Source organism: Pelodiscus sinensis, chromosome 2 (assembly GCF_052426305.1).
Source record: "Pelodiscus sinensis isolate ZL-2025 chromosome 2, ASM5242630v1, whole genome shotgun sequence".
Classification (NCBI taxonomy): domain Eukaryota; kingdom Metazoa; phylum Chordata; order Testudines; family Trionychidae; genus Pelodiscus; species Pelodiscus sinensis.
Genome location: NC_143053.1, coordinates 179,732,544 through 179,759,024, shown reverse-complemented (window position 1 = coordinate 179,759,024; position 26,481 = coordinate 179,732,544). Strand labels below are relative to the sequence as shown.

Here is a 26,481-nt window from a genome sequence, read left to right as displayed (position 1 = left end):
TTGCACCAAATGTGCCACCTTTCTTTAAAGCAAGTAAATATACATGCTGCATTGGGTGCTATCAACTGGATGACTCCCACTGTGTTGTTGGACCTCTGCCTGCATTCTTTTTTTACTCTTGCAGCTTGTTTCATTGTTGATGTTTTGTTGTTAATCAGGGGATGCTTTGGCTTTAAGTCTAAAGACTGTTAAGTGTATCTAGCCCTCTCACATTCTCTCCAAACTTCCTCAGAAAAAACTCCCCTATTAGCTGCTAATGTTCACTAGTTCTTCTGATTGCTACACAAGTCTATCTTCTTCAGTCACCATAGAGTACAGTAAAACTCCAGTTGTCCGGCATCCAGTAGTCCGGCACTCCTGCTAGTCCAGCACCACGTGGAACCCGGAAGTGCTCCAGGCAGCCAGACAATTGGAGCTGCTCTGCCCCGGGCTTCCCCGAGTCAGCCGTTGGTCAGTTTCAGCAGCGGCTGACTTGGGGATGCCCAGGGCAGAGCAGCTGGGGTGCTGCCGGGTTGGTCCCACAGGGCCACCACCTCCATCCCCCCCACCCCAGACCCCTCATAGCCCCCCCTCCCAATAGTCCGGCATATCTGATAATCTGACACCCCCTGGGTCCTAATGGTGCCGGATTATCAGAAGTTTACTGTATTTGCCTTTGAGTCTAGGTGCTCCTCAAACAATATCTTGTCCATCTCTCTTCCCCTTTCTTGAAATTTTCATTCTGCAGGTCATAAATCAACCACTAATTGTTTAGGATTAATAAAGAAAAGTTCTCCACTGGTCAGGTTATTCCAGAATTATCCTTCCTTGGACCTTGAAAATGTGGTACTGACAACTAAGAGACAAGACAGTCAACTAGGTGAACCGCTGCTCTGATCTACTGTAGCAATCCCTAAATTCCTGGGCCTCATTGCTTCCTATTCCATCCCCTTTGTGAATCCTATTAGCATTAGGCTCCATGTTATTTTAAGTTAAATAAAATAAAAATAATCCATGCACGTTGTCCATGCAAATGGCTGTTCTCTCATCTACTTCTAAATTATTAGGAAAATTAGTATGTCAGAATAATGCTAATCAATGAAGGTATATTTTCCTGCAACAATCTATGTTCTGGATAACGCCTATCGACGCTAAAGGAAGATATATTTGAATACTGACTGCATAATCAGATGAAATATTTTATAAACAGATAATTTACCGAACAGAAATTGAAGAATGAACATGTGATATTTTTTCCCTCTTTGTCCATTACATTTTCCTTCCTGCTCCAACTGAATAAACAAAGTCTTTCAGCACTGGCTCATGTAACTGATTAATTAGTTGAGTTAATTTAAATACAAATAAGGGGGACAATAGATGTATTCCAGAGATTTAGTTTGCTAAGTCTACACTCAGTTTGTTTTCTTCCACTATTTGATCTGAGGAAGTGGGTCTGGCCCACAAAAGCTCACCATCTTGTTAAGTCTAGAAAGTGCTACATAGTCCTGTATTTTGTTTCAATACTTCATAATGGCATTACTTAGTTGCTATTATTCTCTACTTTGTCCTACCATCTTCTTCGCTTTGGATTTCTGACATTTATCTCCACAATCATACCTACTACCTACTGTGAGCAACAGTAATGAAACTTCTCGTTCCATTAAAAATATCTTCCTATCTCCTCACTTCACTGATAATCATTTAATTTTTAAACATGTGAGACAAATTCATATAGGAATTACAGCATAATTCTTAGAGGACACTTTCTTTGTAAGTGTCTAATTTCTCACTACAGTATAAACTTCAGTTCTATTCAAACAAGTACAATTTACTCATGGGCCCTGATTCTCATCTCATATAGTTTTACACTGATATAAAACAACTGATCCTATGGATTTATTTCTGATTTACACTAACTGAAAGGAGAATTAGTTTCCAGTCATACCAAAAAGTTGTCAGTGTACCAAATAGACAACCATTTAAAAACTCATATCTAAGTGCACTTTTATATAAATTAAGCTTCTTCACATTTCTTAAATATTTTTGCTTGCAAATGTGTTCTCTTTTTCTTTGAAGTTGAGTTTAAATGATTTTTCTGAACTCCATAAGTGAAAAAACATGCGCATTTACAATAGGCACTGTTACATAGTCAAAAGATTAACAGTAGTATTAATTCTCTTACATGCCAAAGATTGTTAGGCACACAAACTGCAGATCCTGTGTTGCATGAAATAAGCAACCGATTTAGTAAATGCATTATAATACATAAATAAGTCATAACCAAAGCATTATGCAGCAGACAATAGTTATTATCAATGCTAACAAATCTTCAGCAATATCCAGATGCACTTTTAGCTATCTTTAGCAAAATTTTGTCACTCAAAGTGCACTTTATGTTGTATTTTTCAGCCCATGTTGATATGAATCAGGCCCAATGCCAGATAACCACAGACATTCTAGAATCTTGGCTGGAAAAGTGTCATGTATTGTCATAGTGCTCTATAAACTCAATGAGGCTGTCAGATTAATTCAATTTGCTGCCACATGAGGTTGGCTCCCATAGACCCTCTGGGACCTGTTCTCAAACACTGTATAAGCAACAAGCCTTGTAGCATGTTCTGCTTAATTAACTCTTGGGAAAGGAAGCTGGAGCTAAACTATTATTTGACATCAACTGAAGGATTCATCTTATAATGTTATCAGGACATCAGCTATATTACTTGAAAGAAATGGATCCTGAACATATGATGAAAGAGTTTTTGTACCCCAGTTAACCTGCCAGCAATGTGAACCATAAATAGCATTAATATAGCAATATAGCAATGTTTTTAAAAGCTATACACAATCTCTTTTTTTCCTCAGATTCCAAGTAATTTTACAAAAGAGCACTAAAAGATATAGGGCTTGGCTTTTTAAAGGCACTAAGCACTTCTGGTTCTATTGACTTCAATTACAGGGTGCTAAACGCCTTTGAAAAATCAAACCCACATAAATGCGAAAGCAAGTTCCAATAAGGGGATTGTATGTGTGAAGAAAAAGATAAGCTTTCCTTACATTTTCTTTTCATTCAATATTTAAAAGTATCAAGAAGTCAATATTTAAATTTGGGCAAATAACTTATTTTACTCTATACTGTTAGTTAATTTGGTTCTGGAAGAGCCAAAAGCATATTAGATGCTTTCCTAAACACTGAGAAAAAACACAATCTAAAAGCAATGTACTTTTTATTCTTCAGTTTTGGATAATATATTTTAAATGATATACACACATGCACAGTGAAATTATACATCTTATATTTTTCTAAGCATTTTAGAAGTATACATCTGTCTGTCCATCTGTGAATCTGTTTGTTCAAGAAGTTATTCAGCTTGTCCAGTAATGATGATTCTTTGATGTGTGTGTGTGTTCCGGTAGGTGCTCCACTCAAGTATCAATGAGTCTGTGTGTCAGTGAGTGGAGATTTTTAGCCTAACAGTGCTTTCCTGAACTGCACACACACACATAATAGCTGTCTCGCACGGTCTTTGCATTGTCAGTGGTGGTAAGGTGATCAGTGCCTGTTTGAACACCGGGAACTGACTGAGCTAGATGGTGGTGAGTGCTGGGAAGAGAAACTGCTCTCATGTCCTATGCTGGGTCCAGTGCCCATGGAAGATAGAGTAGGGGAGAACGAAATCTTCTCAGAGGAACACCAATATGGGCTAGATTCCTTGAGTCTCAGAGAATGTGGAGGTTTCTTATCTGTTGGCACCAGTGAAAAAGGCATCAATGGTTGCGATGTTCAGTGCTGGGGTTTTGTTGTTCCGTGCAGTCTCAGCTTTGGCACTTGCAGTGCTGGAGAATGCTTCAGTGCGGATACATGCCAGGACTCCGAACGCTGTGGTGGTGCCACTGTGTCTATCAGCATTGGTGTGGGCAGCATGTCTACCTTTATCAGTGCCAGTATTGTCGCTGTGGGGGCAGTGCCCTTTCTCTTAGGTTCCTACTAGCAGCCTTTCACCGGGGCCATTTTCTGTTTTCGCACTGTGCCAGAGGTAAACAGCACCGGAGAGCATACAACATGAACTGTTGACACCGCAGCCGGTAAGGAGACTTATGAGGGGACTTATTAGACTCTAATTTGGGCGATGAATTGGCCCTTTTCCTCCGAGTTATATGTTCTGAAGGAACAGTTGTCTTTGCTTCTGGAAGAGAGGTCTGTCTCAGCAAATTTTTAAGCCTTTACTCCCAGTCCCTGACCCTGGCGGTCATACTCTGGCAGTGTGCGCATTTTCTGTGTCACATGGCCTTCACCTCAGCACTTTCTACATGAGGCATGCCCATCTGAAGTGGGCATTGAATCTCTACAGCCACATTTTTTAAACCCAGGAGAACCTGGCATGCTGATAAACTAGCATGAAGAACTTAGAGAAAAAACTGGGGAGAAACTTTATATATATATATATATATATATATATATATATATATATATATATATATATATACACACACACACACACACACATATGCATATATATATATATATAAAGAAAAAGGGAACAAGAACAAGCCAAAGACAAAAAACACTAAAATCCATGAACAAACTAATTTTTATCTTTTTCCAGTGGAGAGCACTGCTCAAAACTCCATCTTCTGCCAAGGACCGTAGAAAAGGAATAGCGTTTTGTTATTTTGAAATAGCACGTCCACACTGAGTGGACGCTGAATCGTATTTAAGGCTGTCCAGAACCAGGTCTGGCAGGCCATCAGGTCAAGAGTTACTTCGTGTGGCTGCTGCCTGAGGCCTATGCTTAAAGGGACCCCCCCGGACAGCCAGTTCTCAGCTTTCCCTGCTTGCTTGCCTACCTCGATGAGGGACAGCAAAGCATTTTGTCTCTGCATGCTCTGGTTGCCCTCACTCGGGACAGCACAGCACTCTGCAACATGGAGCCAGAGCTGCCCCTGGGCACTCTGGTGCTTCTCATGGACACATTGCTGCGAGTCTGGCTGCACTTTCCGCAGGCTGACTTCCAGGAGGTCCATTGGGGGACTGTCAGTATCCAGGAGGCTCCACGGGAGAGCTTCCACCCTGAGGAGCACTAAAAGCCTCCCTGGTCTGCTCCACTGGGGGGCCTGTTCCTCATTCCTCTCTCGCGTCCTTCCACTTACCCCTCTCTAACCCCCCTTCCTGATATCAAATAAAATACATGTATTTTCATGAACACAAACTCTCTTTAACAAAATTGGAGTGGGGAAATGAAACTCTGGTGAGACTGGGGAAAGGAGGCGGGAGAGGAGAGAAGAGAATCTGGGAGAGGGGAGGGGGAAACCTGGGAGGAGGAAGCTGGAAGGGGGAAGCAAGGGAAAGAAGGGGGAGCGGAAGCTCAGGGTTGGGAGTCTCGCCGGACCAACTTGATTTTCATGCAAACCTGCTCTTGGGTTTGCATGCGGCCTTTGGTGGCCAGGCTGGCAGCTATCCTGCCACAGACAGCCACATTCCTCCGTCTAGTGTGGAGATCATGGACGTTGGGGGCATCCTCACCAAACCTGAATAAAGACCATGATCTTCACCCTGGACTAGGAAGGCGCCTGCCTTCTCCGGGCCATGGCAGGCTCCTGGGAGCTGGCAGACTGCTCCTGGGGAGCGGTGAAAGGCTGGCTGGCAGTGGTTTGCGGGCTCATGTTTTGGGGCCACTGGGCCAGGGGCAGTGACTGCTGGCTCTGGGCTGGCAGGCTTGGAGTTGGCAAAGGCATTGTGGCCAGAGTCAAATCCTTTAAGGGCTCCAGGGAAGGGGGAGAGAGAGGAGTATTCTTGGTTGAGGTTGGAGTGGCCACCAGGGAACCCTGGGAAGGCTGAAGGCCCCCTATTTCGATATAAGTGTCTACACAGCACTTATTTCAAAATAGCTATTTCAATTTTGGCATTGTTCCTCAAGGAATGAGGTTTACCAAATTCGAAATAAGCGCCCCGCTATTAATTTCAATTAATTTCAAAACAGCGGTTTGGCTGTGTAGATGCTAGTAAAGTTATTTTGAAATAACTTTCCTATGTAGACATACCCAAACAGAGGCTAGGGACACCATTCCTACCCATCGTGGCTAATAGCCATTGATGGACCTAATTTCTATTATCTTATCTAGCTCTTTTTTGAACCCTGTTAAAGTTTTAGTCTATACCACATTCTCTGGCAAGGAGTTCCACAGGTTGACTGTCCGTGAAGAAAAACTTCCTTTTGTTTGTTTTAAACCTGCTGTCTATTAATCTCATTTAGGCTATGTCTAGACTGCAGGCTTCTTTCGAAAGAGAAATCCGCTTTTTCGAAAGAGAGCACCCAGCGAGTCTGGATGCTCTCTTTCGAAGATGGCCTCTTTACATTGAAGAACGCCTTCAAAAGAGGAACTTTCGAAAGAAGGCGTTCTTCCTCGTAAATTGAGGTTTACCGCCATCGAAAGAAAAGCCGCGTTCTTTCGAAATAATTTCGAAAGAACGCGGCTTGAGTCTGGATGCAGGGGAAGTTTTTTCGGGAAAAGGCTACTTTTCCCAAAAAAAACCCTGAGTCTGGACACGGCCTTAGTGACCCCTACTTCTTATATTATGGGAACAAGTAAACAATTTTTCCTTATTCACTTTTTCCACACCAGTTATGGTTTTATAGACCTCTATCATATCCCCTCCCCCACCGCAGTCTCCTCTTTTCTAAGTCTTTTTAATCTCTCTTCATATGGAACCCGTTCCAAACCCCTAATCATTTCTGTTGCTCTTTTCTGAACCTTTTCTAATGTCAACATATCTTTTTTTGAGATGAGGCGACCACATCTGTATGCAGTATTCAAGATGTGGGCATACCATGGTTTTATATAGAGGCAATAAGATATTCTCTGTCTTATTCTCTCATCACTTTTTTAAATGATTCCTAACATTGTTTGCTTTTTTGACTGCTGCTGCACGTTGAGTGGATGTTTTCAGATAACTATCCACAATGACTCCAAGATCTCTCTCTTGAGTAGTTGTAGCTATATTAGTCCCCATCATATTGTATGTATAGTTGGGATTATTTTTTCCAATGTGCATTACTTTACATTTACCCACATTAAATTTTATTTGCCATTTTGTTGCTCAGTCACTTAGGCTACGTCTAGACTGCAAGGCTCTTTCTAAAAAGAGCATCTAGACTACAACCAGTACTTTCAAAAAAGCAAGGCGCTCTTTCGAAAGAGAGCACCCAGGCAGTCTGCATGCTTTCTTTCAAAAAAGCACAGTTTGCATTACATAGCGCCTTTTTTCGAAAGAGCACTTTCAAAAAAAGGCATTATTCCTCCTAAAACGAGGTTTACTGCGGTCGAAAAACCTCCACGTTCTTTCGATTTACTTTTGAAAGAATGTGGCAGCAGTTTAGATGCAGGGGAAGTTTTCTCGAAAAAAGGCCACTTTTTTTTAAAAAAGCCTGCAGTCTAGACACACCCTCAGTTTGCTGAGATCTTTTTGAAGTTCTTCACAGTCTACTTTGGTCTTATCCAGGGCTATTGAACTATGGAAGACCTGGGGGCCACAATGATACAGCACAGGCCGCAACTGAAGTGTGGTTGCATATACATGCAAATAGCTTCTTTCACACTGACAGGCATAAATACAAAGCACTTCCCATAATGCCCCAGCACTTCTGGCACCTCCTCCCTGGGGGCTAGAAATGCTAACACCCTGTACCCGTCTGTTCCAGCCAGCCCATCTGCTTATGTCTTTCAATGCTCTCTCCACAATGCTGTTGTGGAGCGTGTTCTCAGTGGAAGCTATGTTCAAAGGATCCCCCTCCGGGCCACGTGTTGAGCCCCGCATAATCCCAACCCACCCCGAGGGCAGCAAACAAATGGGGCTGCAGGCCGCATGCAGCCCCTGGGTCACGTGTTGAGTATCCCTGGTCTTAACTATCTTGAGCAGTGTAGTATCATCTGCAAATTTTGCCACATCACTGTTTAACGCTTTCTCTAGATCATTTATAAATAAGTTGAATAGAACTGGTCTCAGGACAGACCCTTGGGGACCCCCACTTGTTACCTCTCTCCACTCTGAAAACTTACCATTTATTCCTACCATTTGTTGCCTGTCTTTTAACCAGATATCAATCCATTAAGGGGCCTTCCCTGTTATCCCATGATAACTTCCTTTATTTAAATGCCTTTGGTGAGGAACCTTGCCAAGGCTTTCTGGAAATCTAAATATACTATATCCACTGGATCCCCCTTGTCCACATGTATGCTGACCCCCTCAAAGAGCTCTAGTAGATTAGTAAGGCATGATTTCCCTTTACAGAATCCATGTTGAACATAATTTGGTTGGGGAAAAGTCATCTATGTTTCTGACCGTTTTATTTTTTACTATAGTTTCAAATAATTTGCTCAGTACTGATGTTAGACTTATCGGTCCATGATGCCAAGATCACCTCTAGAGCACTTTTTAAATATTGGCCTCATGTTAGCTATCTTCCAGTAATTGGGTACAAAAGCTAATTTACAGGATAGGTTACAAACCAGAGTTAATAGTTCCGCAATTTTACATTTGAGTTCTTTCAGAACTCTTGGGTGAATGCCATCTGGTCCCGGTGACTAGTTACTGTTAAGTTTATCAATTTGTTCCAAAACCTCTTCTAATGACACCTCAATCTGGGACAATTCCTCAGATTTCTCACCTAAAACAAAATGGCTCAGGTTTGGGAATCTCCCCAACATCCTCACCCATGAAGTCCAAAGTAAAGAATACATTTAGCTTCTCTGCAATGACTATCATTTTTGAGTACTCCTTTAGCATTTCCATCATACAAGGGCCTCAGTGGTTGTTTAGCAGGCTTCCTGCTTCTGGTGAACTTTAACATTTTGCTATTACTTTGAGTTTTTGGCTAGCTGCTCTTGAAACTCCTTTTTGGATTTTATGTTTTTACACTTAATTTGACAGTTTAGGCTCCTTTCTAATATCCTCACTAGGATTTGACTTCTACTTTTTAAAAGATGTCTTTTTAAAAATCATAAAATCTTCGAATACTAATCAAGTGTCATTACAGAAACAGATTGGAAACTGATTCAGGCAATGAGAACTTACTCCTGCATTTCTAATCAGTTGCCAGATTATCTTCAATTTAAACAAAAAGAGAAAAGATAGAAAATTAGAAGAAGTACACAGAAAAGAAACTTTTGTCCTTGAGCATTCAGGACTACATAAATCAAATCTTCATTTGGCTGTTAACTGTAATTAGAAATTCTTCACTGAAAAATAATCTTACAACGCAGAGAATAATTTATTTTTTTAAAAAACTTTTATCTTCAGAAAAAAACACCAAGAATTTTCCTGTACATTGGGAAACTGACAACTAAAAAAGTAGTAAGGAGTACAAAAAACATAATTGCATCTGTCCCCTTTGACCAATATGCTAGGTTCTTCAGAAGTCCAAAGATAAGAATCATAATGGTATTCTAGTTTACCTTTTCTTTTCCCCTCGCACTTTATTTTAATAAAAAAGGCCTTGCTCAGGTAATGAGCTTTAATTTTAAGTCCACTGAGCTTAGCATGGAACAGGACTGCACTGCAACAAGAGGTCTGTTTCATGCTGTCAAAATAACACTACATAATCATGCCAGTTTCAATTATTTTAATAATTTTTTTCAAAATACCCATTAGCAACTAAGGCCGTAACGGTACAGGCATACAAAAATTCTCCTCAAGAATAAAGAATTAAAGAAACCCTATGACAATCAAGTTCCTATTGCTCTGCCACAGTCTACCACCCCAGTGCCCAGCTGTGCCCATCCCCCAGTCCAGACACCTGCCCTGCCTCTCTTGCCAGAGCCCAGGGATCCTGAGGGAGAAACCTGATTATTTTGGTCTCAGGTTTATGCAGAGTTTCCTGCATGCAAACCTCTCTTTCCCTCAGGGCATTTTGGGACCTTCAAGCTACCATAAATCCTCTAGCTCCATGTCCCACCCCCACCCGCTCTCCCCACAGCACTATATTCTATGTGTAGGCTAGGCTTTGCTGTGTCCAATAGCCCCTAGTGGTGGTTAGCAGCACCATAGCCCATTTCTGTAAGGGAAAGAAAATTCTGTGTGCACAATGTTAATTTCTACAAAATTCTGCATTATGGAGTGGCACAGAATTCCCCTGGGGTAAATGTTCCTTTCAATGCCTCTGTTTTGTTTCTATGCCATGGATATCCAGAGATAGCAAGAAGTCTCCGTTTGCCAAACTGACATTTACAAGGGTTATAACAACCATGTCTTGGAATGACATCTTATTATGTATCTTTTATTGGCTGGAAAGAGTCCAGAAACAAATCAGATATGTGCTCTTGGTTACTTAATTTGGAAATTTTCTATGCCGCTTGAGATTTCTTCTGTTAAGTATAATCTGTAAGCAATAAAGATCTAAAAAGAAGTGTTTAATTTTGCCTTTTTCCCCAGTAAAGAATTTTTTTGGCTTCTAGCTTTGCCCCGGGCAATTGGCCTTAAATAAACATAAACGACAGCTTTATATGTGGCCATGTTCAATTATTTTTCATTTTGAGTGGGGAATCTAGAATGTGGTTGTTTTCTATCCTTTTTTAACAAAGTTTTCACAACAGGAATTAAGTACAAGACCTTTTTTGCTATGTATTATTTGTATCTTAAGTTCACTACTTTCAGGCTCCAACACACACTGATGGCCGGGCAAGATGATGGAGTGTTTAGAGCTTTGTATATCAATTTTTTCCATCAGACTGGCAGAAAATAAGATCTGTGTGTATATATACACTCCTCAAAAGAAATCCGTAACAAATAAATTACACATTTACATCACAGTCATTCTTTATTTACTATCTTATAATTGAAATCAACTAACAATGCATAAATATTGAGTATACAGATTTTTGCAATCAACTACTACTGTGTAGTTCATGGTCATATCATGACTATTTAAATTCAGGAACAATACTTCATTGACAATGTACTGCAGTGCTTTAGGCTACAATTCTCTCACAATGCCTGAAGGGTTATTACAGTGGAGAAATTCAACTGAGGACAATAAAAAATCCTTACCCCTTCCCGAAGGCACCTCATTAGCACATTGTAAGCAGCTAAAGGAACAACCCAGCATTCTCTGGGGTGCGCCTGTTTTTCTTCCTGCAATGAAGTAGAAGGATCAGCAGTGAAGCTAACAGCAAAAATTATATTAACCCTTTAATTCTAAAATATTCATAACATCTCAGCTATGAAAAATACATCAAATAGATTTTTAAAAGATGAATATTATATGTATGTCAACTGAATAAATCTAGAAAAATTCTGGAACAACATTTGAATTTGACATTTTGGATTTTCTGGCAAAAAAGTTTTTTTTATTATATTGTTGAACCACGATCTAACATTCCTATTAGTATTCATCGTACAATTTTTATTTGTCGTTGGCTTAATGCAATTTAAATTACAACCAGGACTACAATCTCAGCAACTGTTTTGATTAATTTGTTAATTATTTCTAAAATATCAAAAATTAAAAAAAGTAAGTTATTGTATTTAAACTTCTCAGAAGGGTAGCCGTGTTAGTAACTTAAAAAACAAGTAGTCCTGTGGCACCTTAGAGTCTAACAAATCTAAAATTAAGTTTGATTACTTTTTCAATTTGCTTTTGAAAAGTTGTCAGCCGATGGTCAGGGCAGAGAGAGACAGAGACAGAGTGTGTGTGTGTGTGTGTGTGTTACACCCGAGTCTTCAGCTGCTGGGACACAAGGTCCTGTCGCAGAGGGCAGCCTAGGGAGGCTGACGGGCACCCCGAGGAGTTTAATGTCTGTGTCTTTAACCGCTAGGATCGGAATCCCTTCGCAGCGGGAAGTCAACAGGCCGACAGACGCCCCAGAGTTTATAGGAAGAGCTTATTACATCTCAGATTTTGACTGCTAAGATACAGGATCCCTTCGCAGCAAGCAGCCTAGGGAAGGCTGAGAGATGCCCCTACGGATCTGTCCTCTGGAAGCGACATGATCCAAATGCCCCAGCTCTTCCTATATCTGTCCCTTATGACCAGCTGAAGTTCTTTTAAATTGTGCTTGGTTCTGTTAAAGCAACTGAAGGAGTCAGGTTAAAACTTAAACAGTTACAGGTTTATTAAAGAAGCTTATAAATCATATGGTTATAATGGCTATTGCTCTATTTTTTAAACTGCTAGCAAATACAGATTTTAAATGGTTACACAGGAAAAAGGAAGATAGAAAATAATGGTACCAAGTGACAGCTTAATCTTTAAAGAGCTCTATTTTATGCATGCACTAAAACAAAAGGACACATACGGGTACAATTTTTACCCCCTTCTGCGTCGCTCGACCCCAGTGTGTCAGGCCAGGATCGGTCCCTCAATTCCTCGGAAAGATGAAATACAAGGTGGGCGTCCCCGTGGACCTCGGGAGGCAATTCACTTAACCCGACCAGCAGGAAAAGGTTGGACTGGCACTCAAAGTGAGTATGCTGCTGGACCCATCTTTATACCCCTGGGGTCACGTATTTCTCTTTATCGGTGATGCCAAATGGTGCTGGTCCATCTTTGTGATGCCAGTTCTTACAAGGGAGTTGTGAACTTAATGTACACTTGTAAGAGAGATAACTAAATTGGGAGCACTGGGCATTCTTTTCTCAGTGGGAGATTCCTCTCCCAGGGATGACTGTGTGTGATCGTATCAATGTAGGTGCCAGCCAGGGCAGTTCTCACAGCCTCGAGGTCAGCTTATTGCCTTGATTGTTCTTTCTCATATCTATGTTTTCAGCTTACTCAGGGTCAGATGAGCCAGCATATCCAAGCCTTGTGTCGAGACTTCAAAGACTATGCTGATTTTATTGATCCTTCTCTGCCCTGTATGCAGGCACCTCAGAGGGGCAAACAAGATGGAAGTCACAGAGGGGTGGCCTGTCTGGCTACAAAAGTATGCAAAAGTTACAAGTGTAACTTATCCAAAAGCCACTATGAAGCACTTGGGAATCTACTATTTATCTAGAGAGAAATATCAATATTCCAGAATCCTTACATATCTCTTCTATTATTATAGTGTTTAGAATAAGACTATACCAAGAATATTATGCCACCATTAGTGGTAAATGGACTGCTGCTCTCTTAAAAAAGTAGCATAAAATTGTCAGGTAAACAGAAGGTCATTTGGACTTTCTGAACATCTAAGACTGAACAGGGGGAAGGATCAGGTGAAACTAGGAGGCTGCTTATCTTGAGAAAGAAATGTTTAGAACTGTTTAAGTAAGAAATTGCATATTAAGTAACATCAATTTAAGTAAGTAATCTTATTGGATTAGAACTAGCTATATGTTCTTGTTCCTTTAAATTTAGTAATTTACTTTGATCTGACTGTTTTCACTGGCAACCACTTCAATTCTGTTTTTTATACTTAAAACAATTTTGTTTACTATCAAACCCAATATAAAGAAAGAGTTATTCACCTTGTGCAGTATCGGAGGTTCTTTGAGATGTGTCCCCATGGGTGCTCTACTCTTGGCGCTGGTGCATCCTCGCGCCAGCAACCGGAGACTTTTCTAGCAGTTTCCACCATGCCGCGCATGCGCTGCAGCACCCCCTTGTGTTGTTGGAATCTGTTAGGCAGCAGGCAGACAGGCAAGCGCACGCAGCACAACATAGCTCCTCCATTCCTTCTCTACCCATTAGAGCATAAGGCTCCAAAGCAGGGGAAAGAGGGAGGGTGGTGGAGCAACCATAGGGTCACATCTTGAAGAACCACCATTACTGCACAAGGTGAACAACTCTCTTCTCCTTCGAGTGGTCCCCGTGGGTGCTCCACTCTGGGTGACTACAGAGCAATTGTGAGCTCATGGAGGTGGGTTTGTAGCCATGTGGTAGTCACTGTAGATAGTACTGTGTATCCCACCACCATGAAAAATGCAATCAAAGAGGAGAGAGCGTAACGTTGAGTGAATGTGTGGTCAGATGACCAGGAGGCGTCATTGCAGATATCTTGGAGAGGAACATTGCTAATGAAGGCAGTTGTGGAAGACATCACTCTAGAGGAATGAGCTATGATGGTTTCAGGTAAGGCTTTGTCATATAATGTATAACAACATGTTCGAATACAGAAGGTAATCCATTTCGAAAACCTCTGAGATGAAACTGCTTGTCCTTTGGATCATTCAGTGTAGGACAAAAACAACCTAGGGGAGACTCGCCAGGGTCTGGTTCGGTCCACATAAATTGCCAGTGCTCTACAGATGTCGAAAGTGTGCCATGCGACTTGAACTGGATCAGCATGCGGCGTAGGAAAAAAGGAAGGCAAGTGTATGGGTTCGTTGACGTGGAAGGGACTTTGTGGAGGAACTTCGGGTGAGGTCGGAGTATCACTCTGTCCTTCGTGAACACCGTGTATAGGGGTTCAGCCATTAAGGCGGTGAGTTCTCTCACCCTCCTACTGGAGGTTATCGCGACCAGGAAGGACATCTTCATGGAAAAATGAGACCAAGAGCAGGTGGCTAGAGACTCAAACAGTGGCTTTGTCAGGCTTTTTAGAACATGGCTCAGATCCCAGACAGGGACCGGAGGGTGGACAGGTGGGAAAATGTTTTGCAGACCCTTAAAGAACAGTTTTGTTATCAGATTAGCAAGGATGGAAACCCAATCTGTGGGATGATGAAAAGCTGCTATGGTAGCAGCATGGACCTTGATGGTGCTAAGAGCGAGGACTGAGTGTTTCGGGGATAATAAGTAGTCCAAAAAAGTAGGGAGGGGGGTGGAACCAGATGTGTTATGTGCGAACAATTAAACCAGTGAGAAAATCTATTTAATTAATATAGGTATGTTCTCCTGGTGGACTGTCTTCTACTGTTGATCAGTATCTTTCTCACCAGCTCTGAACAGGTATTTTTGGCATCCTGGAGCCATAAAGGAGCCAGGCATGGAGATGAAGTTTGTGGAGTTCTGGATGGAGAGTCCTCTTGTAATTCTGTGACAGGAGGTCGTGATGGAGTGGGAAAGGATACGGGTCCATCATCGCCATCTTGTGAAGGTAAGGATACTACTTCTGTCTGGGCGATGCTGGTGCCACTTACATGAACCGAGCTTGATCTGTCCTGATCTTGTTGAGGACTTTATGTAGGAGGGGAAAGGGAGGGAAGGTGTAGAGGAGAGGAGCGTCCCACCTGATGGAAAAGGTGTCTCTGAGGGAGTGTTTCCCTAAGGCTGCTCTGGAGCAGTAGAGGTGACACTTCTTCTTGTTTTTTGTGGCAAAGAGGTCTATGTCTGGTTGGCCCCACTGATAGATTAGTGGAGCGAGAGCGTGTCTGTCTATCTCCCATTCATGCTGATAGTGGAATGTGTGGCTTAGGGCATCCGCTGTGATGCTGAGTACCCCAGGAAGGTAAGAAGCTATTGGGGTGACCTGATGTGCCAAGCACCAGTTCCATAATTTAGTGGCTTCCATGCAAAGGGATGGAGACGGCGCACCCTCCTTCCGGTTGATGTAGTATATGCAGGTGGTGTTGTCTGTCATGATGGTAATGGACTTGTGAGCTATGTACGGTTCGAAGTGTTGGCGTGCATATCTGACTGCTCGTAGTTCAAGGAGGTTGATATGAAAAGTTTGTTCCATGAAGGACCATTTCCCTTGGGCTGTAGTGTTACCCTAAATGGGCTCCCCAACCCATAAGTGAGGCATCTGTTATAATTGTGAGGTTGGGGGGAGGACACTGAAATGGTACACCATCTAGCATGTTTTGAGGAATTGTCCACCAATGAAGGGAATTGAGGATGCGTGGTGGAATAGACACTATTTTGGAGAGTTGGTCCCTGGAAGGCTTGTAGGTTGTGGCCAACCATGACTGCAGGCCCCTCATGTGGAGTCTAGCCAACTTGACGACATATGTTGTAGAGGCCATATGTCTAAGGATTTTGAGGTGTTCACGTACCGTCATGGTGGAAACTGATTGCGCACTCATGATAAGGTTGCGAATGGTGTTGGATTCAACCCAAACACAGATTCGTGTCAATGAGGGCCCCTATAAACTCCAATTTTGGGGTTGGAAGTAGCATAGATTTTGTGTGGTTTATATGGAAGCCCAGGTTGACCAGAAGGTGCATAGTGGTATTTGTCATGGCTTTGGTTTCCTGCAGGGACGACCCTTTTATGAGGCAGACATCCAAATATGGGAATATCATGACCCCTTCACGCCAAAGTGAGGCCATTATGACTGCCAGAGTTTTGGAAAAGACCCTGGGGGAAGTTGAAAGGCCAAAGGGGAGCACTCGGTACCGGTAATGTTGGGTGCCCACCGTAAACCGTAAAGAACGTCTGTGAGCAGGATGGACCGTGATGTGCAAGTAGGCATCCTGGAGGTCAAGAGCTGAAAGCCAGTCCCCTTGATCCAATGCGGGGATGATTGTTGCTAAAGTCACCAGTTTGAAGCGGTCATAGGCAATGTACTTGTTGAGTCTCCTCAAATCCAATATGGGTCGCCATCCTCCAATTTTTTTCTGGGTTAGGAAGTAAGTTGAATAGAAGCCTCAACCTTGGAATTCTGGTGACGCTTGTTCTATGGCACCCAATTGTAGAAGGTGCGAAACCTCTTGTTGGAGAAGGGTTTCGTGAGATGGGTCCCTAAAGAGGGACGGGGTAGGAGGGTGGGTAGGAGGCAAGGAAGTGAAAGGGATGGCATAACCGTATTGGATCAGTTCCAGGACCCATTTGTCTGATGTGATTTGGATCCATCAATGGAAAAAGGCCCGGAGAGGGTGGTTGAATTGAGTAAGACTGGGCGCAAGTGGTGGTGGAGTGGCTTTCTGGCTCTTGACATATTTTTCAAATCTGTTGTTTGGCTGCAGGCGGACAGGTTGCGGAGGAGTGTTTTTTGGGTTGGCCTTGGGGTCTACGACATTGGGTCTTTGTTTCTGACGGGAGTCATATCTGGTCTGTTGTCTGAAGGGCTCTCTGGGCCTCTGGTAAGTCGAGTATCTCGTTATTTTAAAGGAGGAAGTGTACATTCCCAGGGTCCTGAGGGTGGTATGGGAGTCCTTCATAGAATGTAACACTTCGTCCATCTTGGCTTCAAAGAGGTTGGTCTTGTCAAAGGGTAAGTCTTCGACTTTCTGCTGTAAGTCTCTCGGGACTCCTAATGCCTGAAGCCACAAGATCCTTCATAGTACAATTGTGGATGCTATAATACAGGCCACGGTGTCTGGTACGTCCATTGCGGACTGCAGGGCAGTATGGGAGATGGTGTGAACCTCCTGCATGATATTAAGTAAAGTTGATCTCTTGTGTTCTGGAAGGTGTTGAACCAGATCTTGCAGTCTGGAGTAGTTGGCATGGTCATAGTCCGCTAGCGTCACCGTATAATTCGCTGCTTTAAGGAGCAAGGTGGCAGAAGAGTAGACCTTGCGGCCCATGATGTCGACTTTTTTGTAGTCTCTGCCCTGTGGAGTGGTCCTGAGGTTAGGCTGTCTTCTCTTATGTCGAACTGAGTCCACGACTAATAAGTTTGGAGAGGGATGGGTGAAAAGCAAGTCCATGTCTTTAGGGGCGATAAAGTATTTGTGGTCAGCCCTTTTATTTGTCGGGGTAATGGATGCAGGAGTTTGCCAGATGTTATCCGCAGGGTCCATAATAGCCTCGTCCATGGGGAGTGCTATTCTGGAAGTAGTGGGAAGTTATAGTGTGCATAAGAGTCGATATTGCTTTACTTGTACCTCTTGAAGGTCTCACTCCTGTGCCAAGGCTACTCTCTCTTCAAAAGGTCTTGGCATTTTCTTGTGTTGTCGCTGGAGGTTCGGCTGTGACTGCCTCATCGGGAGATGATGAGGAATTGTGTAAGGGGGAATCTATCCTCCCCTTCTGAGAGAGAGAGTCCTGTATTTCAAAGTGACCTGGAGAATTTGGCTCAGTCAAATAATGAAAGGAGGCGAGGCCGGTGGTAATCTAGAGATGGTACAAGGGGCACGATGGTGGCTCTTCTTGGGACGTGGCTCCCATGGCTGCCACTGGAGGTGTATGGTGGTGGTGGGTAGGCATACCATAGTGCATACCATGGTGGTAGAGGAGGAAGGTATGCATATTGTACTGAACTAGGTTGCCAAAAGGGAGGTCTGTGGGCCGGACTGGAGTGTTGGGAAGAAAACCTACTCCTTGATTCCATGCCCACCTCGCTGGGAGACCGAGAAACATTACATAACCTGCGGGACCGCAGCAACTATACGAAGAACCCAGTGAAATTGGTGCCATTGGCGTGTGACTTTGCACTGGGGATCAGTAACGCTCTCGTCCTTTCATCGGTGCTCAGGTGTGTGGCTTAGTTGGTGCTGGAGATGGCACCAGGTGCCAAGGGATCCGGCGGAGGCATGTCGGTGCGGAGCTTTTCGGCACGGATACCGGTGCCGTTTTGGTATGGTGCTTTGGTGCCGAGCAGTCCTTATGTTGGCCCGCCGGTGCGGCTGGTGCCGTAGGTGTATCTGGTGCCATAGTCGTGGGTGGTGCCGATGGTCTCTGTTTCAGCTCCAAGTGGGCTCTCTTGTGAGGTGCCGACGTCTTGGACAGTGACGTACCTGACATGCCAGGCCTATCCTCAGTGCTGACCCACGCAGCAGTCAGTGCCGAGAGTAGCGAACAGGCTGGGGAAAGGCCCGATTTCTATGCCACGAGGCCAGAGTGGGTAGAGGAACAAGGCTTATCCATACCCTTACTCTGGGAGGCCGGTTTTGGAGCCACGGCAGAGTCCTCTGAGGATGGTCGAAGGGACTTCTCGTAGAGGAGTGTCTTCAGCCTATTAGTGCGACCACGGTGCGCTCTTCCCGTGAGTTTAGAACAGTGGGGCCACTTGTGTGTCTGATGTGACTCCCTCAGACACTTTATACACTTGGAGTGCCCATCAGAAACGGGCATAGCATCACAGCATGTCTTGCACCTCTTAAAGCCGGGAGAACCAGGCACAAGGCACCAGGGAAAAGTGGCAAGCTACAACAAAACCCCTTTTTCCCCAAAACTTTTGACTGGGGTAGAGAATGGGGTTGAAAGAACTTGGATGATGAGGTACCTGTAGGGATTAACTGGGTATTTATCTATTATTTTTCACAGATGTCGAAGAGAAAAGAAAGGCTTTGTCTGCTACCGAGGATGGTAGAAGGAACCGAGGAGCCGCACCACGTGCACACCTAACGAATTCCAATGACACAAGGGGGTGTTGCAGCACGTGTGCGGTGCAATGGAAACTGCTAGAAAAGTCTCTGGTTGCTGGCACAAGGACCCACCAGCACCCAGAGTGGAGCACCCCCGGGGACCACTCGAAGGAGAATTATTGTTGCCTGGCAGGGAGCAACCACTGGCATCTCTCTTTTTCATTGATAAAAGAGGGCTGACATGACTTCATGAGCTTTTTCTGTGCAAAACTTTTAGATAGGGTAAGATTGATTTGTTTGAGGTTTTGGTCCCAATTGGGAATTGTTTTTCTGAATGCTGAGCCCTCTCAGAACTGAACTGGTTCAGTGTCTAAGCTGCTCTGCAGGGGGAACAGTAATCCTCCACTCGGGCCCTGGCTGGCGGGAGACCAGAGGTTCTGACCCAGCAGGACAAGATGGCGGGGAGCAGAAGAGAGCATGAACGCAGGTATCCGTGGCATGATCAGCACACTAAGGGACAACTCTAAGGGGCCTTCTGTGATTTAAACCCATCACATTACTGTCAAAAGTAAATAGGGGATTAAATGCTCAGAATAACTCTACATGTTTCAGAAATATTGCAAAACATGAGCAGGTATAAAAAAACTGGCATGCTAGATTTAACCTACAGCTTACTTTCCCCCATCCACAGCAAAACTGAATAGGGAAAAATAATCACTAGCCATATAATACAGCCCAATCAAGTTTAAGAAGAGGATGGTTTGTAATTCCATAGGAGGAATAAGGGCTTCTTTACATGGTGCCAAAGAACAACAGTTCAGAAAGATATGTGCTCTAATGCATTGTACTCCATGCAAATTCCACTCATGCTGTCAGAAGTATCTAGTTCACATTAATGTAGTCCTATACAACATCAGTTAACATGCATGTGGTTTGAGAAGGATAAAATGTGAATACTTGTGTGCGTACCAACTGTAACCAGAGTTCCCAATGTTCATACCCACTTTAAATCCTCATTCTGATCTTGTGCCCTTAGGAAATTAATATAGTAATATTCAAAACTTTAGATGATGCAGTTAATGCATATGCCTCAAGGAACACAAAGTATAATGCACAATATCTTTTAAAATCCCTTTAATCTGAAATTATCAATATTTCTAAAGAATAAAAACAGAATTTTGAATCATAAAAAGAAAAAACAGCATGTGGGTCTTTAGAAAAATGCCATCTTCTGCTATTACTGTTAATAACATCTCTTTCTACACACGTTAGTATTGTTTAGACAACGCTACATCAGGTAATGACTGGTGCAGAATATTGTGCCTTTTGTTTCTAGTCCAATCGTCCAAGTAAAGCTTGTCTCCATAATCATCAGAATGTACCATTTGACATTATTTGGTCTCAGTCAAATTCTGAGCTGAGAGCTGTTCACATAAAAAGACACTGTTACAATCAGAACCTATATTGAGAGTCTCAGCAGAGAGGGCAAGATAAAACCTTCCCATTCAAACAGAGATGGCTTCCTTCCTGATAAGTTTTGAAAAACTCTGCTGCGGCAGTAAGGGTAAAATGTTACATTGCTATCTGCACTATGCTGCACCCTAGCTATGCATTGAGCTAGAGGACAATAATATACTTAATTTTGTACTTCTTGATTTTTTCACAATAAAAATCTCAGTTATGTACTCATTTGCTGTTTAACATATGGATGCAGGGTAACACTGATCATGTACATCACCACTGGGAAGCAAGCAAGGGAATGTTGCATCATTTAACTGGTGAATGAGTGTCCAGTTTCACTCACATTCAAACAGAAAGGCCCATCTGTCTTACAGCGTTCTTCATGCAAACAGAAAGAATCATGATAGAAATTTAGCCGTGTTAGTCTGGTGTAGCTGAAACAAAATACAGGACCATGTAGCACTTTAAAGACTAACAAGATGGTTTATTAGATGATGAGCTTTCGTGCGCCAGACCCACTTCCTCAGATCAAAATAGTGGAAGAAAATATAGTCACAACCATATAAATCTGTCCAACACATTATCAATAAACTACAACCTATACTGGAACAGGATACTAAACTCCAAGAGGCTCTAGCAAACAGACCCATAGTCTCCTATAGACAACCACCTAACCTCAAGATGATTCTTACCAACAACCACAAGACATACCACACTAATACCAACCCTGGTACCTTCCCTTGCAACAAACCCCGTTGCCAGCTTTGTCCGCATATTCACTCTGCTGATACCATTATTGGACCTAACCAAGTGAGTTATAAGATCAAGAACACATATTCCTGCGCATCCAGAAATATAATTTATGCTATCATGTGCCGAAAGTGTCCGTGTGGGGGTTTCAGGGTGCGATCACCCCCTCTTGGCCCCAGAGGGGGGGTCAGCGAACCCTCGTGTCCCCCTTTTTTGTGTCTATTCGACCTCGGAGCCCCCAACGGGGAACCCCCGGTAACGGGTGCGATCACCCCCTCCCAGGAGGAAGGGGGGGTCAGCGAACCCGACGACAGTCACCCGCCCAAGCGGGGTGGGGCAGCCGGCTCCTGGTCCAGCGTTTCCCCTTGCGGGGTCGTGACTCACTACAGCTCTCTGTTCAAGCCGCGGGGAGTGGGATACTCCCTTCGGGGAGGGAGGGGGACCCGGTCCCGCCCTCTCTCCGGGTCCCAGCCCGGGGCCCTAGGCGCCGGGGCTTGCTAACGCCCCGACGCGGTGGACGAGGGAGCTAATCCCTCCGAAACTCGTCCACCCACGGTCGCCAAAAGCGCCCTGCCCCGGGCTCCTTCCTCCCCCCGGGCGGCGCCCGCCAATCGGGCCCGCCGCATTCACACCTACCCTGGTTCGGGGTCTCGTGGTGTCTCGCTTCCCGACGTAGCCTCGGGGGATCGCTCTGGGGCGCCGTTCCGTTTCCGTGCGTCCCGCTCCTGTTGTGCGCGACGCGGTGGGGTACGCCCCCCGTCTGCCGACGGGCTGAGGGACCGCCAGGGGCAGTGGCTGTCCCGAAGTCCCCGGGCCCAGCGCCGGGCTGGCAGCCGCGGGGTATGCCGCCCGGGATCCGTTCTGTCTCTGGCTCGGCTCCTGTGCTCCTGCCAGGAGCCTGCCTCCTTCTCCGCCGGCGGCCAGCCCTTTTGAGCTGGCCCGCCGTACTCGCCGCTCCCGGGGACTCCACCCCTTCTGGGCACGCCGCCGTGCAGCGTCCTGCCGCCCAGCTGATCCGCCCCCCCCAGCCCCCACCATCCGGGGACACGGGGAAGGAGCCGGCACGGCGCAGCCGGCGCAGGCGCGGGGGGAGTTCCCCCGCCCGCCCCCGCCGCCCGCGCGAGCTGGGGAAACGCCGGAGAACCGGTTCCCCGGCGGCAATCTCCTGGGGACCGGGGTTCTGGTCGCCCCGCCCCGCCCCCCGACCAGTGACAGGCTGTCACAGTCCGTCTGCTTTGTACATTGGACAAACGTCTCAGACACTTTGCCAAAGGATCAATGCCCACAAAACAGATATTAGACAGGATCACAAAGAAAAAACAGTTTCTTGCCATTTCAACCAGAAAGGACACTGTCTCAACGACTTAATTACCTGCATCCTGCTTCAGAAGCCTTTTAAACCTGCACTTGAAAGGGAATCCTCTGAACTGTCATTCATGCTAAAATTCGACACTCTACGCGTGGGTCTCAACAAAGACCCCAGTTATCTTACCCATTACAAAGATAGCTTCCCCAGTTATCACCTCTAATACCATTAGCTCACAGACATTTACCTTCCCCTCCTCCCCCGCATTCCCCTTCTGTTCTGAAATTTGATTTGTCCTTTTCATATGTGTTCTTTTTTTTTTTTTTAATTGTATCCTTTGGTATATATGGTTGTGACTATTTTCTTCCACTATTTGATCTGAGGAAGTGGGTCTGGCCCACGAAAGCTCATCATCTAATAAACCATTTTGTTAGTCTTTCTGTATTTTGTTTCAGAAAGAATCATGTAAGAATAGAATTATAAGTATGGAGGGAAATCAGTGATTGTGGAAGGAAGCTTTTAATAGATGGAAAACACAGACTGATTTTGTTTTAAGTAAAACCCATCCACTGCTTTGACAACGTAGAGGTAACTTTTAAAGAGCTATTTTCTATTGTGAATACAGCACTGGTGGTGCAATAAAAGCAAGACAGTTTCATGAGACTAGAGAAACTCCCACTGTTCCATGAAAACATTTCAAATCCTGCTGCCATCACTCTATAATCCCTCCTTTCAGGGGTTGGGGGGTTAATACCACCACATGAATCAGAAACATTAAATGCTTCATTTTAGTTTGAAAATTGCCTCTTTAAGCAAGCACAAATGTTTAGAAATAACAGAGAATATTTAGAAGCATCAACAGGGATAACAGAAAAAAATTACAATGAAAAAAATCTATAAAAGATTTAATGAAGATGTTAAAACTTCATGAATCTCCAGGCCAGATCATAGAAGTAGAGAGAATATAAAATGGCAACAAAATAATCCCCTAGCCTCTTTAAAAGTTGCACTTTAAAAGTTTATTTCAAACAAGAGCTTCAGGCATTTCCTTCTCTTAATGGCAGTAGCTAATATAATAGAGAGAGAGAGTTAGAACAAACATGTGAGCACACTGTAAGCCTTTACAAGACTTGCAAATCCCCTGTAATTTTAATGTCAGTACTTGAACATATTAAACATTAATAAGGTATGCACTTGATGTACAAATAAAATGTGGCTAAAAATACTCACACAGTATGTATACCTTGTAGTAAGACGAGGGTCTGAAACATAAGCCCATGTATTACAGGCTGGGTAGGAGGCCAGAGGCCTAGACAGCAATGATCAAGACTTTGCTAATATAAAATAAAGTTAAGCTATGAGCAAGAGGCAGGCCCTGCTCATAGAAACTGGAAGAAGAGGGCTGATATTACAGAAACACTCATACCTAAGAGGAACTAGGTACAGGATGAAAGCACATTTCAGGGAGGTCGTAACAGAACACCTTGTTAACATCTTGGTACCAACACCCTTCCCTCCCCTCCACACGCCACACACAAACAACAAACATATCAAGCCAGGTTCAAGACTGGGTCTAAATTAACAGCATAATGGATAGTAATGGAATGCCACCCTGCCCCCCACCCCCGTGAGGTAAGATGTGGTAACAAGCTAATGGAGGGTGATAACTTGATATGTCAGGAGTGATGTGGAACTTGTTTGTACCTGTGTATAAAAGTGCACCCGAAAGAGTGACCATCAGCTGACTGTGGAGGGACACTAGAATCCAGAGCATTTAGTTGGGTGTTAGTCCATTGTCACGACACACATGTATAGTGATGCAGTGGCAAGTCTGTTCTCTTACAACTATTATTGTACCTCACTTGGCAAATCAACCTACTCGGGTGCTTTCCATTCTTATCTGATTTATGGTCTCTGAGGGTTCTCTCTGAGTCTATTGTGTTGACTAATTGTGCATGGTTAACACATTAGACAGGGGAGCAATGCATGCAGCCGAAAGCTTATCATCACTGATAGAGTAGAAGACTGGTCAGGAACCCACAGGGATGACCCTGCCTGGCTGACAACATATCGGTGAAAACGATTTGACACATTAAGATGATAAACTTACCTGACTGGCTATAAGGTAAAGCACCTCACCAAGGGCGGGTAAAAGACATTGTTTCAATTTGCTGTTCCTGAAGTTTTCCCTGATCAGTTCAGTTAGGAGCATGATAGCCTAAAATATAAAATGGGATAGGCGTTAAGTGGCAACCTTGTCTGAGACAAAACTTACACTGAAAACCAGTTGAGATGTGCCTGAGAGCTGAGATCCAATTCTAATTCTGTAGTCCTCACTCAGCCAGAACTCCCATGCACAATTAGGTTGTTATGGAAGAACAGTAAGAAATTTTTAAGCTACAGTTTGAAACAATTGAAAAGTATTGCCTATACTACAGACAATAGTGACCCCTAAGGTAAACTGGTTCCGAAAATTTACTCCATGCTCTGTACCTAAGACGCTGTGTTATTTTTACATACTTTGTATAAGCGTTAAGTATGATTTAACAGATACCATGATATGTTAACACTTGAAAATATCAGCTTTTTTAGGACTACTCTAAAAATCTATGATTACAGAATATATTACTCTTTTTAGAAGATCAATGAAATGTTACCAATTACAAATCTTGATATACACAGGCAGGGAAAAAATTAAGTATTTCATATAAATAATAGAGCTTCTTATTGCATGATTACCTCCCCGGTATTTTAAAATGTGCAATAAATAAGTACAAGATTCCACAGCAATTTGAAAATAAGACTATCAAAACAACTGCATTATCACCACCAGTGGCATGATAAATACAAAGCACTATTTCACTCATATATGAAAATATGTTTTGTTGTCAGTCTAAGGAGAAAAGTTCTTATGTTTACTTTATGCCTTTTGCTAGGGATAGTCACCTGTTTCCCTAACTGGTGTTCTTTGAGACGTGTTGATCATGTCCATTCATCATAGGTGTATGTGCTCACAACGTGCTCCGGTGCTGGAAGATTTTCCCTTAGTATATACCATGCTATCTAGGGCACTTCCGGCACCTCCCTCCTCAGTTCCTTCTTGCCGGACAACTCTGACAGCAGGGAATGAGGGCAGAAAGTTGAATTGACATGAGCAACACATGTCAAAGAACACCAGTTATAGAAACAGGAAATTGTCTTTACCCCTTCATATGACTGCAAGCAGTGTGTACAGAGGTGGGAGGAGTTCACTAGCATGCTGACTGCAACTAAGTTATTCTGAAGGCCACATCCTCTCAGGCTTGCTGCAGCAGGGCACAGCGTATGACAAAGGTGTACACCAAAGGCCACATTTCAGCCTTACAAACATTCAGGACAGTAACATTGGTCTGACGAGCAGGAGTAGCTGAGCAGGATAGCATATCTGAATGCTGGAGGTTATCTAATTAGAGATCTGTTGGGGCGATTTGTGGAGCAGCTTTGTTTTGACAATGTAGAATACAAGGGCCCTGAGACTATCCAGGGCATGCTGTCACCTCTCCTTGGTGGTCACATGAGGTTTCGGGGAGAAGACCAGGAGGAAAGGGTGCAAGCGGTGAAAGAAGGTCACAGGAGAAGGATTTAGCAGTCTGAGAGGTACTTCATTCTTGATTATATACTCAAAAGGGGTGCTTGGAGGAGCCAGGTTGCATATAAAAGTGTGTCTTGGACTCTCTTCCTAAACCCTTTATACTTGCTCTTCCCCAAGTCTTAGTGAGGTTGGGAAAGCCAAGCCAATGGGGTCTGAGGCCTACATTTCTTACACGTCAGCCCTGGGATGTACAAGCCAAGGTGATGAGGGAGTCCTTCAGCCCATGAAACTTAGCGTCCATCAGC

At 43.8% G+C, this 26,481-nt stretch overlaps 1 protein-coding gene across 5 annotated transcripts in view; it reads right to left on the bottom strand.

Moving 5' to 3' along the window:
- Positions 1-26,481, bottom strand: part of ULK4 (unc-51 like kinase 4) — a 428,077-nt gene that overhangs the window by 322,712 nt on the left and 78,884 nt on the right. For all 5 annotated transcript variants that reach the window (XR_012901902.2, XM_006131810.5, XM_025189026.3 and 2 more), the window contains exons 18-19: positions 24,716-24,823; positions 11,021-11,104 (exon numbers count right to left, since the gene is read on the bottom strand). Coding sequence is in view for 4 of the 5 variants with exons in the window: in XM_006131810.5 (XP_006131872.3) it covers positions 11,021-11,104; positions 24,716-24,823 (192 nt within the window). In the remaining variant the exon portion in view is untranslated. The remainder of the gene's footprint in view (positions 1-11,020; positions 11,105-24,715; positions 24,824-26,481) is intronic.